At 42.2% G+C, this 17,662-nt stretch overlaps 1 protein-coding gene across 1 annotated transcript in view; it reads right to left on the bottom strand.

The window, feature by feature from the left end:
* The window catches only part of ACTN3 (actinin alpha 3), a 115,573-nt gene that overhangs the window by 46,073 nt on the left and 51,838 nt on the right, over positions 1 to 17,662 (bottom strand). The window contains exon 2 of the mRNA XM_063437425.1: positions 3,258 to 3,372. Within this exon, the coding sequence (XP_063293495.1) occupies positions 3,258 to 3,372 (115 nt within the window). The remainder of the gene's footprint in view (positions 1 to 3,257; positions 3,373 to 17,662) is intronic.

Genomic DNA, 17,662 nt, shown 5'->3' with positions numbered 1-17,662 from the left:
AGCCTAAATGTTGCCATATGGTTTCCAATTAGTTCTGCCTAATACACACATACTGCTTAATGCATACATCCATAAGCACACAGTGCCTAATACGTACATCCATAAACACACACTGCCTAATACCTACATTCATACACACATACTGCCTAATACATGCATCCATACACAAATACTGCCTAATACCTACATCCATAAACACACACTGCCTAATACATACATTGCACATTGCTGTGATAAATTATGTATTCAATGCATTTGGTGAATTTCATTTATAATAAGACTAGTATAGACGAGCACCCACACTGACAGACACACTCACTGACAGACACTTACAAATACTGGCAGACACACTCACTGACAGACACACACAGTCACTTACAGACACACACAAACATACACTCACTTATAGACAGACACTCAATTACAGATGCACACAAACACATACTCACTGTCAGACACATACTCAGTCACTGACAGATACAAACACTCAGACTCTCACTCACTGACAGACATACACTCATTCACTGACACACACACACACACACACAGACACTCATTGACACTCACACACTCACTGACACACACACTCACACAATTTTATTTTTTGAGGCCTATCCAGCCTCCCTACCTTCCTGGGGTTGCGTGTGTGACAACTTCAGAATTACGTCATATTCAGGCTCCTGGCATTACAAAGCATGAGGGAGGAGCGGGAAGCTGCCATAACAGCCTCCCTCGACACCCACACTGCTGCCGTCTGCCTCCTGTCACCTCCTGGGCCTCCTGTGACAGGGCTCCTCTAGGCACCCCCACCTTCGGGCGCCTGGACGATCGCCTGAAATATCCTGGTGGATGCCCCCCACAAATGCCTAGTTCGCCTAATGCTTGCGCCGGCCCTGGTGCAATGTCCTATGTCCCTTAACCCTACAGTGGTAATTATTGCAGTTTCTGAGAAACTGCAAAAATCACCTCTGAGGGGTAACTCTTCCTTGGTCCGTTATCTGATGCTGGATGAGGGAGGGTCCGAGGGAGGGGGGCATGCAGGAGCCTATAGGGCCAGGAAACTAGATTTGTTTTCCTGTCACTATAGAATTCCTTTAACAATTCTGGGGTATATCTACTAAATGTTCTTTTTTATTTTTTTAAATAGAGTGTTCTTTTACATTTGTATTTGCTCAAATTAAACTATTGACATTGGTGTGGTGATACATAGTTAACCCATTTGTCTTGTGGTCTGTTAGCCATATTATAGTATATTTTTAAATAACTGTACAATTACAAATGTTTCTAATATAACTCTTTAAAAGCAGTGCAGTGATAAACTGTTAAGGCCCTGGGAAGATAGCGCAGCTAAGCGGACAAGGGCACATGCATGAGTATGGATATGGATGCTTGTGATTGGTTGTATGTGTGTATGGGATTGGTTATGGGTTTCAGGAGTGGTGTGTGGGATCATCTTGAGATCTATCATTTCATGCCTTGCATATTTATTTTTACAATTGCTAGTTTTCAGCATTGTATTTTAATGCAGCTGTTGCACCCTTTTTGCTTCCATTTGACACACCACCCCTCAGCCTATTTAAGTCCTAGTCTTCCTTTGGTGCAGGGCTCAAGTCCTGTAGGAACGCGTGGGAACGGTGTTCCTGCACTTTTTCCCACAGCAAGAACGCCGTTCCCGTTAGTAGTCAGGGCTGACTTTGGGGGTGTGCGAGCTGTGTAGTCTCACAGGGCGCCACGGCAGCAGGGGGCGCCAGGCTGCCGACCCAGCTCCTACACACAGGAGCCGGTCTGCATTTGCCCCTGCTGTATGGTGGACGCTGGGGCTGGCCATACAGCATTACATTGGTGGTGCAGGGTAGTGCCTGCACGGGAAGGAGAGTAACTCAAGTGATAGTTCTCCTTCTAGTGCAGGCCAGCGGCGCAGTGGCAGAGCTTCTAAAGCTCGGAGCCACTGCGCCAATCAGAGGATAGTGTGAGGGGCTTATGACATAATGGCAGTGGGGGGCAGAGCTAAAGCCGTAACCTTCCGCCTGAATACTGCAGCATACTGAGGCAAATAATGGGATAAGACATTGTAATTCCCCTAAGTGTGATTATCCTTTTGCTTATCTTTTCTGAAATGCTGATGTATTCTTGCATAGTTATCTAAATAATGCAAATTTAAACCATTATAATTTGTATTCATTTATTGATCTCTACAGAGATAATAGGTAGTAAGGTATGAAACAATCTAAAGATTATTCTATATCCCTTGTTTACATATTTAGACAGGGTCTGACATGTTAGCATAGTAAGAGAAATACAATTTGATCATAAACAGTGAGTTTGACAAAAACAAGCATAAAAATCGCCAAGCAGCTATACTACACCGCCCATAGCATGCTGCAATTGCAGCCTGCAAGCAGTCCTTGTAACATACTGTGTGCTCAGAGTTCACCGTTTACCCTCCCTCTACAAGGCTAGAATGCAGTCCACAGTAGACCTGCAGTGCCTACACTCCTCCCCTAGTGCCCAGGTAGGTGTGTGTGTGTGTGTCTGTCTGTAACTGTGTGTATCTGTGTGTCTGCCTGTAACTGTGTGTGAGACTGTCTTCCTGTAACTGTGTGTGTGACTGTTTGCCTGTAACTGTGTCTGTGACTGCCTGCCTGTAACTGTGTGTGTGACTGCTTGCTTGTAGCAGTGTGTATGTGACTGACTGCATTTTAACGGTGTGTGTGTGACTTTCTGCCTGTAACTGTGTGTAATTGTATGGCTTTGACTGTCTGTGATATGCTAATAAGCACGTTACAACTGTTTATTTATTTGTTTATTGGATGTGAATTTTGGAGATGTTTTTGTAAACCGTCACTTTACAATAAATGTTACACTGGATGTTCTGAGAAATATATATATACATACGAGCATATAATTATTTAAAAAAACATTTTAGGTGGGGTTTGGGGGGGAATCTTGGGTGAGTTCCCACACTTTTTTTCCCAGGACTTGACCCCTGCTTTGGTGCACTGCCAGTTTGTGGTCCTTGTTTGATTTAAGTGTGTGTTGCTGAACCAGTTTTTGGGACAATCCTGCAGATCAGCAATGTTTTTAGTTGCAGGGTTAAAATGACAGTGGCATTGCACCCAGACCTCTTCATTGAGATGAACTGTCTGGGTGCCTAAAGTGTGTCTTTAATTGTATGTGAGCATTTTACACATATATAGGCACTTTAAATTTTTACACATTGCACATAATATATATTTTTTCTTTTATAGTTTACTTACCAGAGATAACCTCAAGCAAAAGCATCAATTTTAATCCATTTCTGAAGTCTTCTTCAATATTTTCAATCTGTGTGCCAGCTTTTCTAAGATGGGAGTTACACCAGGCTGTGAATGTCTAAAGAGAAAACATAATGAAAAAGAGATAAGACCCTTTTATTAAGAGGGTACACACTGCCCAGTGTCTACAGTGACATGGATTTCATGTTTTTTTTTAAGTTAATGGGACACATTGGTCACCATAACAACTTCATTTAAATGTAGTTGTTATGGTGCCAGGAGGCCTCTGGGCGCACTCTTACCTTAAACTGCATTTTAGTACCACAGGTGGTATCTCAGTTTAGGGAAGAACAGAGTGCCGCTGTGCAGGGGCTTTTGAATCTCAGTTTCGGGAAGCGCAGAGTGCGCCATGCAGGGGCTCTACTGATTGGCTTAGAGTGGTCAGCTGAAACTTTCAGGCAATCAGCGACTCCCCATTTATAAAACTGGCTTGAAAAGGGTATGTTTCTTTCAAGACAGTTTTATAAATGGGGAGTCACTGATTTACTGAGGGTGTCAGCTGACTACATGGAGGCGCTAAAAGTTCCCCATAGAGATGCATTGATTCAATGCATCTCTATGAGCAGATGCTGATTGGTGCAGCGCTGCATTTTACTGGGCCTGTGGAGTAGCCTTCCAATGCCTATCTGATCTCAGCAAAGGAGGTGATGCAGGGACAGAGCCAGCTTTGAGGAGACCCACTGGGCGTTTGAAAAAGGTAAGTAAATCAACGTTTAACGGAGATGAGGAGGGCGGCCACCTAAAATGTGTTTTCATACGTATAGTGTCAGGAATACAAACTATACTGTTCCTTTAAGACAAGCTGAAAGGAGCTATGAGACTATTAGGAGACATTACAAATAGCAATTTTTTCAGTAAGAATATATAGTCCAACTGTTTAATACTGAATCTAAAACTATAAATGTGTAGTTAAAATCATTAATAAACACTTGTCAATTTTACAACTGGACCTAGTTTATGATCACATTTTAGCACAAAGTGTTAATTACATTGCTAGAAAAATTAAAACTGTAGGAACACAATTTTGTAGTATACCTTATCACATGTAAGGAAGGTTGCTTGCAATATGTAGGACGAACCTCTCATATTATTAAAGGGGAACTAACACTTCCCAGGATTTTTTAAATATTATGTTTACATTTCCTCTATACCTCACACACATAATTTGGATGGTGTAAAAAATACCATTAAAGGGTTACTCCAAGCACCATTTTCATTTCAGTGATTTGAAGTGGTCATGTTGCCTGTGGTCTGTATGTGCAGTGGTTAGCTATGAAAATGTTTTGCTGCCGGAGACGTAACTCCAACTCCAGCAGCGTTGTTGGGTGTCATTAAAAAAAAAAATTCATGCAAGCTAATGTCAATGGCAGCATGGTGACTCCCCCCTCTGGGTTCCCCTTCACCCGTGTCTCCTAATTCCCTCATTTAGCCCGTCCTTCCTGACATTCCTCCTCTTCGAGCGAGGGGGAGTGACTTCTGCAGAGGATTGGGCTTCCAGCATGTCTCGACCTCAATGCTTTATTTATTTGTTTCCTGCAACTCTGTTATTTCCCTGCCAGTCAAACTCTGTCATTTGCCCCAAGCAGTCAGCCTAGAGAAAGCATACAGGTCAGAGCAAAAATTAAACCATATTTCCCACTCTCCAGCTCATTTACAATGTGCGCCCTGGTAGTGCTTAACTGAACTGGATTGTGCTAAATATTTATTATAAATGTAAATGCAAATTGAGCAATGTATGGAAAAGAAAGTTAACACAATTCATAGGTGTGACGAACAACCTTGCACCCCTGACTGGTGCTTCTGACAATCGCTGCTTCCTAGCTGTCGCCGAGTACCATAAGCACCACACCGGATACCATAAGCACCGTAGCCCCTTAGCCGCCGCAGCTTGGCTAGGGTCTCGCCGTCCCTTCTCACCCAAGACCAAACTTCTGGATCCAGCTCCCAGTGAGAAGACCTCTCCTCCAAGAGAGTATATCAGGTATAGCAGTGTGGCTCTTACAAGAGCTAGTGATTATAGCAATCCAAAGAACAATCCAAGAGCACGGATTATAGCTGGTATAGCTTTCCCCTACAAGCACGAAGCAAGACTCTGTGTTGAGGGTAAACTGGAACTGGTTTATTGGTAGCCACAACTGGCCTTATATGCAGGTCCCCATGCAAGGGGTTTACTTTAACATATTCCAGGGGCATTCCCCACTGGACCTGAGAGTAGACCATGATAAAGTACATACTGTATTTATGTTGGCTCTTAGGTCCAGGACACTCCCACACAAAACAGGATAATCCCCCCCTGTGCCTGAGAGATAATTGAGTCAAGTACTGTATTAAACTCAATTATCCCCAGGCACAGAAAACATACAGTTTTATAAAACCTTAAAAACACCTTTTAACACACAAAACCCTCACAAACGTTACATCCTTTGATAGCCCCGATCTGGGTGACCAGCATATCCAAAAATCACCCAGATCGGTTCAGGAAGTCATAATTTGACCGATGGCACGCATGATCCCATGCCCCAAACAGTTCCAGACAATCAGGGCTTGCGGTCGGTCTAGTTCGGTAGTTTAAAAAACAAACAAACTACTGAGCATAGTCAATGTTCTTACCCTGGAGCTTGTTCACCTTATTCGTGGGAACGTTTCCACCGAACAGTGTCCTTCTAAGTTGTGTAGAACCCGAATGCAGGCGATCCTGAAAGTCCAGCGGTGTTCGGGAGTTTCAGTGTCCGAACAGTTCCATAAACTCGCTGTCTGCGTTCGCTGGAACAAGATGGCCGCCACATGGTGGCCATTCATGCGAACAGCGGCCACCCAGACGAACACTTAGAACACTGTGGTGGAAAGTGTTACAAACTGTCATTTAGGTTTAACAAGCTCCCGGGTGGTTTTTGCGGCTGTTCGGGAACCAAACCATATAATCCCAATTGCAGGAACAGAGCCTTTTAAAAGTATTTTAGCCAGGTCTATGGGGTCATAGTCCTGAGGCAGGAGGCTGGCAAGCAGGCCCCTCAAAGAACACATGGCAGAGGCATTTCTGCCACAATAGGTAATTTCATTCAATGATGTAATATCCAAGATACAAAAGAAGGTATTTTCTGGATCTCTTCTCATAAAGCTCATACTTACACAGTACATAGTAATGCAGGCTGATAATAGGTGGTGCATTGAGGGGATGATAACAGAAAAACAAGATAGAAAACCAAAATATAGTGTATAATTGTGTGACACTTAATATTGGTAAACAATTCTAATTGCCAACTCACGCTTGTTCAATCAAGATAGGCACACCTTACATTTTGACCAATGTGGAACATGGACAAAAGAGAAAAAGCTAATGGATTTTTTACAAACAGTGGTTTGTAAAATAATCAAAAACATTTATTCACTTACATGTAGGTTTAAAGAGCAGCAAACTTAATAAAACAAGTCACCATGAGCAGCCCTCCAAAGAACATTAGTGACTTGTATTATTGCACTTGCTTATGTTTTGGTCTTCTATCTTGTTTTGTAGTATCATCTCCCATTGTGTATATATTTATGTTTGGGGACAAGAGGAAAAATCTCTTGGTATATCCCTTTATACTATGGAAAGTTATTTTAAATATTTTTTCACATTTATATAGCCCATTTGTACAGCACTGTACTTAGCGCTAGGCTGACAAGGCATTTGCCTCTGGCGGCACTTTCAGGGAGATGTCAAAAAAAGTTATAGCAGATGACTTGCCAGCCTCTTGACCTGTGGGCCCAGGAGGCTGGAATCTGCACATGATGGAGGCGGGCGGCGAGGGAGCACCCTCCTCTGAGCTCTTCCTGTGTCTGACACTGAGTGAGTGTGCATCTGTCAGTGAGTGTGTATGCATTTCTGTCAGTGTGTGTGTTTGTCAGTGAGTGTGTATGCATTTCTGTCAGTGTGCATGTGTGTCTGTCGGTGTGTATGTGTGTCTGTTGGTGAATGTGCTTGTCTGTCGGTGAATGATTGAGAGTGTGTGTGTAACTGTGAGTGAGGGCAACTGTGAATGAGTGTGTATTTCTGTGAATGTGTATGTTTCAGTGAAAGTATGTATTGCTTAAGCAGTGTGTGTGACAATGACTGTGTATCTGTCAGTGAGTGTATTTCAGTGCATGCATCAGTGAGGGGGTGTGTCTGTCAGGAAGAGAAATTTGGAAAAGGGGGCGGTGCCCGGGTTTTGTCATGCCTAGCGCAGCACAAAACCAGAATACACTACTGCATTTGTACTTTGAATTTTGATTGTCACATTGTACATATATATATCAAGTCCATCAAGTTTGGTCATTCACAGCCCTTGGTCCTTCACAGCAACTGCGGTACCTACCAAAAACATCATTCCTGGAACTAAATATGAGAAACATACAAGGATTACAATTACCCACGTATATACGGTAGCTCCCCACTGGGGACTTAGGGGTTCCCCCCTTTGGCTAATAGAGTCTCTTAATGCCTTCCCATAATTTACAAAGGTTTCACCCATGTGACAAACTCCCCTTTTCCAGTGAGTTTGCCACGAGCTCCTGGAGGAGCCTGCTTGACTGCCTCCTGCCCACAGACTATGGACCCTGTGAAATATAATGTAAAAGTCTCGGTTTGTGCAATTGGGATTATATGGTTCAGGTACCAAACAACCGCACGAACTGGAGACTACCCTGGAGCTTGTTAACACCTTGGAATGGTTCTCACTCCATTGTTTGTCTGGGTGGCTGCAATTCCTATGGACAACCATGAGGTGGCGGCCATGTTGTTTGCATGAACGCAGGCAGCAGTGTTTGGGCATTAATCTCATGGAACTAAAATTGGACACAGAAACTCCGGAACACCGCTGGACTTCCATCATCGCCTGCATTCGGTTCTACACAAGTTAGAAGGGCACTGTTCGGTGGAATTGTTCTTCTGAACAAGGGGAACAAGTTCCAGGGTAAAACCATTGACTATGTTCAGGAGTTTGTTCGTTTTTAAACTACTGAACTAGACCGACTGCTAGCCCTGATTCTATGGAACTGTTTTGGACATGGGGCCATACTTGCGGTCTGTCAAAATAAGACTTCCAGGAAATTCCTGAACCCCTGAACTAATCTGGTGGATTTTGAATATGCTGGTCACCCAGATCAGGGCTACCAGGGGATGTAACTTTGTGGGGTTCTATGTATTTTTAGGGTACTTTTGGGGTGTTTTGAAAAAGTATGTTTTTTCTGTGCTTGGAGATAATTGGATTAGATTAGTACAGTTCCTGATCCAATTATCTCCCAGGTACAGAGGAGGGATTAACTGATTTTGTATGGGAGTGTCCTGGACCTGAGAGCCAATGCACTTGTGTATTTGTTCCTACTGTGGTTTACTCTCAGGTCCAGGGGGGAGGGCCCCTTGCATGCGGACATGCATATAAGGCCAGTTGTGGCTTGCACTCCAAAACTGTTATTGGAGGGAAGGAAGATTCAACCCCTGTGTCTGCTGTTCCAGCTTGCAGGGGATTCAACAGTGGAAGTCCTTGTAAGGACTAGAGCTCCCAGGACTGAGTGTCGTCCAGTGCGTGGGGTTGTATAGAGCGAATTCCCCATTCGGTTCAAGGAGAGAGATGTTCCAGGGCCCCAGTCAAGCCAGCTAGGAAGCGGTTCTTGGTGGAGGTACCCAGCCAGGGAGTAACGTCACAACCCCCTTTTTTTAATAAGCCGCTCAATACGACCTTAGAGGTGTCTGAGCCCTCATGTCACAGCATACCTAGCGGTGTTTGTATACACCCATATACCAGGCAAACTCCAAATTGCAACGAGCAAGGGGTCTACCCACCAGGCCTTGACTAGGCAAGGGGACTAACACGTATGTCCTCTATCCTACAGAACAACTACATATACCATGGCGGACTCCCTGCAATAAACCCAGGATTTTCAGGCAACGATAAATGCTGCAAGGACAGCTTCCATGGAAAAGGCATTGTAAAATGCTTTTACAAGTTCCGTCTGACATATCCACTCAAGCTATGGGGCCAACACCGCAAGATGCTATCGGCTCTGAGGTTCCCTTCCAAAACATCAACAAGCTGGCCTCAAACTCCCCAATGGGACAAGACAGGGATGCCCCCTCTCCCCCCTGTTATATGTGTTGGCACTGGAGCCCCTAGCGATTAAAATCAGAGAGAACACTACCATTCACAGCGTGCGGGTGGGTGGAAAAGAATATAAAGCAAATCTTTTTGCGGACGGCATTCTGCTCACACTTGCACAACCCCAAGTGTCACTGCCAAACCTCTTGACCGAAATACGCTTGTATGGGGACCAGTCATATTATAAGCTGAATGTTGCAAAGACGCAGGCAATGGGAGTAGGAGTGACAGGTCACACAATAGCCCAACTGCCCATTCCCCCTGGATTGGAGGGATGACTACCTTACCTTCCTGGGCCTGTGGATAACTAAGACCATAGCCGGTCTCCATGAACACAATTCCGAAAGACTAATGAGAGACATAGCTGACACTTTACAAATACCTGTCCTGGGTCAAAATGATAGTGATGCCCAAACTCCAATACCTATTACGCACCTTACAGATCCATATACCCAGAATATTCCTACAAAAACTCCAACAAACCCTGAACAGATTCATATGGGCGAATCGCAAAATACGAGTAGCAACGAAAATACTGAGCAGACCGGTGACAGAAGGGGGACTAGGACTACCTGATGTGGGCACATATTACAAAGCGACCCTTTTGGCCACGGGGGTGCTGGCTCATAAAGGGGAGGACAGACCGCAATAGGTAGACACCATCTATTCCGGATACCTCACAAATTACGCCCTAAAAGAATAGGAATGCCTGACACCACGTCTCTATTGTTGAGAACGTGGGACGCAGCCAAACCCCAACTGGGCTACACTAAATCAAGGGACCATGATTTAGTGTAGCCCAGTTGGGGTTTGGCTGCGTCCCACGACCCCAATACAGAGCATACACATTGCCAACACCACATTCGACTATAGGCCATGGGAAAGAGGAGGCTGCACACTGATCAAACACCTATACCATAACGACACCCTAATGCAATTTCCGGACTTCCAGAGCCGGTATAGTCTGCCACCTCACTCAATATTCTCGTATCTACAACTCAAATCACTCCTAGAGAATGACACAGGAGCAGTTACACCCAGGAAAGCAAGTAACATAGAACGAATATGCGTAGCCAGAACAATACCAAAAAAAATTATCTCAAGCCTATACAGATTACTGATTGACCCAATCGACAAGGAACCGGAGAGGTGTCAGGAGGCATGGCAAGTAGATATAGGTAAGACATTGCAAACAGAACAATGGCAAAATGCATTCATAGCACACAAGGGCAGATCCAGATGTGCTTCCCACTTGGAGCTGATGTGCAAAATACAGTACAGGTAGTACATGGTACCAGCTAGGCTAGCGACTATCTATCCGCAAACATCTACGAGCTGTTGGAGATGTGGGGAGGGGAAGGGCACGGTGTACCACATATGGTGGACATGCCCCCGCATCACCACTTACTGGGTGGGAGTAGGCAACATCATCTCAAATACTATACACCATACAGTGAAGCTTGAACCCGAGTGCGGACTCCTTTTCATGACCCTAGAGCAATTCACCAAAACCCAAGCATTCTTTTTTATAATAATCTTTATATGCAATCTAAAATTGTTTTCACATAATATACCAAGTATATCTATTTTTTATCAAGATATATCAAGCCTAAGTCCAGCCTTACAAACGATATACATAACACACATACTAACATACATACTTTCAGAGTGAGAGATTGATAAGACCAGACAACATAACAAGACAGGTAAGCATATGGATATATATATATATATATATATATATATATATATATTCTTTCATAAGTATAAAACGAATAGGTACACAGACCAATAACCAACTCATTATCATTTAGACATTATTAAGTCATCACTCTTCTATAATATCGGTAAGTCATGTCTAAGATGGACGTATTACCAAACATATAACAATATGTACCTAGTCATTTCTACAACAAAATATATACATCTTATATATTATATAAATATTATAAAATATTATTGTGCAGAATACCAACATGGACAATAGGAAACAGAAAAGGGGAAATGCTTAAATACTAAAATGCATCAATGAGCTATTTCATAATCCTCATAAATTTGGACACTAAAGTGTGATCCGATCTCCCATATTTCCCATACATTAATTGATAATTCTCTGTAAACAAATTATCATAAGACCATTAACATTCAACAAATTTTTATCCATATATTAATATAAATTTGTCTAACCACATTTTGTAAATGCCTTTCTTATACAATGAACTTGCAGTATTGTCTGTAAGGCTATTTTCCATAGAAAGTTGGAATTTAATTTGATTAATAAGATGTTTTTTTGAAAGGGGGTGGATGTTTTCCACTTTCTAGCAATTATAATTTTGGCAGCCACAAAACAGTGGGATGCTATACATTTAATTTTTGCTGTATTAAAATTCCAATTATGATGTAATAGCGCTGAGGCCGGGTTTTCTTCTAGTTTGCGGTTGGAAAGTTTAATGAGAATTTCAAAGGCCCATGACCACAATAATTTTACAATCGGACACTTCCACCAAATATGTATATATGACCCAACAGATGAGCCGCATCTCCAACAAGTGTCCTGTAGATGTGGGAACATCTTGGACAATCTTGAAGGGCTATAGTACCATTTATATACTAATTTAAAATGACATTCAACCAGATTAAGACTGTGTACGTATTTTGTCAGATGAAACATTGAGGTACACCATTCCCTTTCCGATATTACTATATCCAGTTCTTTTTCCCAGAACTGTATAATTTTAATAGGTGTATAGCATAATTCATTTAATAGAGAATTCGCTATTGATGTAACTTTATTTACCGATCTATAACAAAATATAGTTTCTAAATGTTTAGCAATTGGAGATATAATATTACTAATAGAAGATTGCACATAATTTTTAATCCGTAAATAGGTAAAAAATTCTCTGGATGGTAATTGAAAAGTGTCTACAATCTGTTGAAATGAAATCAATCTATTGTCTACCATAATATCTGATATGTTGTATATACCATGATTAATCCAACTATTTAACGAGAGGTCAACTACATTCTGTTCAATTACAGCCAGAGAACAAGTCTTTGGTATCTTATTTACATAACCCAACAATGTTTTAATTTCTTGCCATATATCTAATAATTGACTAAGTATATTAGATTAAATATGAGCAAGGAATTGAGATTTACCCTGTACTTCTTTCCAAATAAGTTATTGCAGTTTATTAGGCAAAACAGCCTGTGATTCTAGTATATACCAGGGTTCATCAACAAGTTGTGGGTCTTGTAGATAGTAAATATGTCTTATGATGTTTGCATAGTATATAGAGGTAATATTAGGAAAATTTAGTCCCCCCTTCGTCAATTTTTTAGACAATATTTTAAGGCCAAGTCTCGGTTTTTTATTTTTCCATATGAACTTAGAAAAAGACGATTGAATCATATTTAACCAAATCTTTGGTATTTTAAGGGGTACCATAGAGAAAAAATAGGACCACTGCGGTGATATATATGAGTTGATAATGTTAATTCTACCTATCCAGGTTGTCTCCAAATTTTTCCATTTTTGTAGTTTATAATTCATATCTTTCATCAGTCTCAGAATATTTTTCTCCATTATATCGTCTATGCATGCCGGTATAACAATCCCAAGATATACTATTTCCTTGTTGGTCCAAATAAAATTATATGTATCAGATAGCCTCTTAACCACAGTATTTTGTATATTAATATGCATGGCCACAGATTTCAAAATATTCAGCTTGAAATTGGAGACCAAGCTATAGGTTTCAATTTCTCGAATGAGAAAGGGCAAGGATATCTCAGGGGAGGTAAGTGAGATCAAAGCATCATCCGCATAAAGTGATATTTTGATTATGGTATGTCTAGTAGGAAATCCCTTTGTATTTGAGTTATTCCTTATGCTAATAGCAAGAGGCTCTAGCGTAAGAATATATAGGATTGGGGATAATGGACACCCCTGTCTGGTGCCATTTCCAAGAGAAAACCATCCAGCTGAAATATTAGGGCCCACTGTTCTAGCAGAAGGTTTGGAATACAATGCCATAATTGCGTTGCAAATCTTACCCTGAAAACCAAAAGCTCGTAACACCCCCCCCCCCCCCCGAGATATCTCCACCCGACCCTGTCAAAAGCTTTCTCGGCGTCTAAAGACAGGGTCGGGAGGGGAATATCATGTCTATGAGCCATATCCAGTATATCTATCAGTCTTCTAGTATTATTAGAAGATATGCGACCAGGGACGAACCCAATTTGATCTGGGTGTATCAATTTATCAAGTAGAGAAGGGAGATAGCCCTATATAAATCACTGATAAATAAGGTAGGGAACAGATAAGGGGATAACCCTAATAATGAATGAATAGAGAGAGAAAAACAAAAGAAATCTGTCCCAATGTAATACTGAAAGGGATCAATTAAATACTTTATTGATAAACTAAAACACTCACACAAACAAATGGTAAGTCACTAAGCTCTAATGTCTCAAGAAACAATAACTGAGGCAGAAGGTGTAGCTGATACAATGTACTATGTAAGGAATATTTACAAACGGGAGGGGAGTGCACAAAACATACAAAAAATATAGAAAAAAGCGGGCATTAACTTAGCTTAACTTCCTTACTCCCCCCAGTTTGGGTTTAATGCCCGCTTTTTTCTATATTTTTTGTATGGTTTGTGCACTCCCCTCCCGTTCGTAAATATTCCTCACATAGTACATTGTATCAGCTACACCTTCTGCCTCAGTTATTGTTTCTTGAGACATTAGAGCTTAGTGACTTACCATTTGTTTGTGTGAGTTTTTTAGTTTATCAATAAAGTATTTAATTGATCCCTTTCAGTATTACATTGGGACAGATTTCTTTCGTTTTTCTCTCTCTATTTATCAATTTATCAATAACGATTTTTAATCTAGCAGCAATGACTGCAGAATAGATCTTCATATCCACATTTATTAAAGCTATGGGTCTATAATTTTTTGGATCACTAGGGTCCTTGTTAATTTTTAAGATAGGAATTATATTAGACTGGAGAAGTTCTTTGGGGAATGAATTATTTTCCATAATCTCGTTAAACATGACCTTTAGAGGGGTTACCAATACAGATTTCATATATTTATAAAATGCATTTGTAAAGCCGTCAGGGCCGGGGGTTTATTCCAAGGTAATTTTTCAATTTGTTGTTGTACTTCTTCACAGGTAAATGGCATATTCAAAGACACTAAATCTTGTGAGGAAATTTTTGGAATCTGAATATTTTCTAAGTATTTTTGAAAACCCAAGCATTCTTAATGTTCCACATATTGATAGCAGTGAACCTACACATTGCAAAGGCGTGGAAACAGACCGAAACCCCAGGTATAGAGACAGTGATCAGACAAGTCACTACGAATCTAGAATATGAGACAAGAATACACACAGGGCATAAGCTACAGGATCATAAAATTGTAGGCAAACAAGGGTGGGAAATATTCCTAGAAGGAAGAGGAGGGGAACAGGGAAGTAGCGAAGCACTGTAAGTCACATAAGTAGGCTACCAAACTAACACAGGGTGAGAGAGGTGCAACTGGACCAAGTTCGAAAGCTCACGACAATAGCCCCAATGGGAGAGGGACAGAGGAGTGGACACCCACACTGTACATAGTTGTGTCGTTTGACACCCATCGCTACCACGGGAAGACAATCACAAGCCACTCAGACATGGCTACAAAAGTTCAAACAACACGAAATAAGAAATATAGCAGGAACGAGCAAGGCCGAACAACAGGGGAGGCCTGTTAGAAAGCACTCTCTGTGGTTTAGCGTGAAACTTGTTAAACACCCCCCCTCCTTTCTTTTCATTCTGTAACCCCACCCCATATCCCCCTCGAATTTAGTACTAACCCAATCAGGAGAAAGAAGACTTCCATAAAAGAGTCACAGGTAGACCGAGTGGGTACGAACATGGTCGCAACTGTACGAAAGGTGGTGTACGTAATATGCCCTCTCCAGATGCAGAACATATTGGCAAATTGACATGTATCATAATGCAATGTAATAATCAAAGTTATGATGTAATAAATGCAACCCCCAACCCTCCCTCTCTACCTTCTGTACCCCATGGTTGATCAAGAAAATAAAAATTGTCAAATTGAAAAAACAAACCCCCCCCCCAAAAAAAACAAGCTGGCCTCACCATATCACATGCTTGGACGAAAGGGATGGCACTTGTTAAACGTAGCAAGCATACGGCTAGGCAAGAACTACCCCCACCGGTGGTTTCCTCGGAGGAGGATGAAGCCTACCCTCAGAATCTTTTTTTTTTTAATTCTTTATTTTTGAGTGCAGAGTTAAGTACAGGGGTAAACAGTGACTTGTTCAGTATTACATATCACATTAAACATTTGGCGCAGGTAGTCAAGAGGTTCTGCACTTTTTTTTTTTAACAAGATAGGAACACGAGTAAAACAGGTTATGGCATAGTAGCGATGTACAAGGTTTATACAGTCGAGTGTCATACTAGGCTGGTTTATCGAGGCTCTAGGCGATTTAGCAATGCTAAGTTGCGAGGAGGCGTTTAGCAAAAAACATACATGCTTAGGCTAAAGAATTGACATTAACACTTAAATGGTTGGTGAGATGCCTTAACAATATATGGGAAGTTGAGTAGGTAAATGGTATACATGCTTAAACAGAAAGATTTAAAACTAAGATGATGTAAAACTCAACTTTTGTGCATCAGGGAAATCAAGAGTGAACAGAGAAATGCATAGTAAATTAAAATAAACTGACAGGCTATACATGCTGCCTAAAACACTTTAGATTTGAGATAATATTGCAGGGTTATTCAAAGTACAAGTAATGGGTTATAGGCTAGGCGTCACATGTAAACTGAGTGTAACTTGTAGCTAGATGAACAATAAGCATATTATGCATTACAACAAGATGTGGTACCATTGTATCCCTACCCTCTGTGTGCAGTTGCCCAGTTTAGGATTTCTTTTTCGATGGCACAGAGAAATGTGGTTGCAATAAATGCTATTCCTAAACATATGGTGAGTAAGTTATAGCAAGGGGCTATGAGATGGTAGTCTGAGCCAAGCATCAAGTTGCAGGGCATAGTCCTTGAGACCCGCCCGGTAAGCTCATCCTCAGCCAATGCCTATGCTCAGAGGTCGTGGGGGCAGTTCTGGAGTGTTGCAATAATGGTGTGAAGAGAGGCTCCCCTTCTGTTCCAGGCTGTGGTGAGAGCCCGCAACGTTGTTTCACGGTGTTGGGCACTCACAGTGGGGTCCTTCCCAGCATGGGTATAGCCGCGGTGTTGGAGCCTCGGTCTCCATGGGCGACGCCGTGGGAGTGCGTCTCTTGGTGCTTTCGATATGGGTGGTCTTTTGTAGATTGGTGCTTGCTTCTGATGTTTCGCTGTGCCCGGGGGGCCCTACTCCCTTCCTGTTCTTTCCCTCTTTGCACAGTTCTCTAGCTTTGAGTTTTCTCAGCCGGTGAGCCTCTAATCAGGCCCAGAAGTGGTCGAATGACGCATCAATTCGTAGCTGGAGGTCATTGATAGTCGGCAGGTAAGCGGGTGCCTGCTGCTAGATCTCATGCCCCGTGAGCCTGCTCGCCATTTTGAGAGTTTGTGTAGCGTTAAGCAAGCTAGTTAAGGAGGTGCACATGACGGGTACCCCCGGATGCAGCATCGACCCGTGATCAAGAGGGTTGCCAGCAGCAGGTCATATGAGTGGGTGAACCGGGATTAGTCCCCCAAATTCAGGACCAGACGTGGGAGCTCTTGCTGAGCACGTACTATCCGCATGCCAGTCAAGCTCCGCCCCCCTACCCTCAGAATCTTGCATTATCAATGCATGGCAGATGGACGCCTCCAATTCAGATGATGAAGGTAGTTGGCAAGACATTCCCTACTCGGAAGCAACATATGTTAAGGAATCTTTCGTGGCGGATGCCCACAAAGATACACAGGGATCGCTCACAATGGAAGGCGAAGGGCTGCTCAAGGTTGCCCTTTCTTTGACCCATTGACCATCCGCCATCCATGGTCCTCGGAATGGAACCTGCCGACCCATCTTGCCAAGTTTGTCCACTTCTGGATGCACAGGCAATTAGACCGGGTGGTACGTGCACATCTTAAAGGACCACTATAGGCACCCAGACCACTTCAGCTTAATGAAGTGGTCTGGGTGCCAGGTCCAGCTAGGTCTAACCCTTTATTTTATAAACATAGCAGCCGCTGACGGAAGAAGAGGGAG

The sequence above is a fragment of the Pelobates fuscus genome, chromosome 12, assembly GCF_036172605.1.
Source record: "Pelobates fuscus isolate aPelFus1 chromosome 12, aPelFus1.pri, whole genome shotgun sequence".
Classification (NCBI taxonomy): domain Eukaryota; kingdom Metazoa; phylum Chordata; class Amphibia; order Anura; family Pelobatidae; genus Pelobates; species Pelobates fuscus.
Note: the sequence above shows the minus strand (reverse complement) of the source record. Positions and strands in the feature narration are given on the sequence as shown.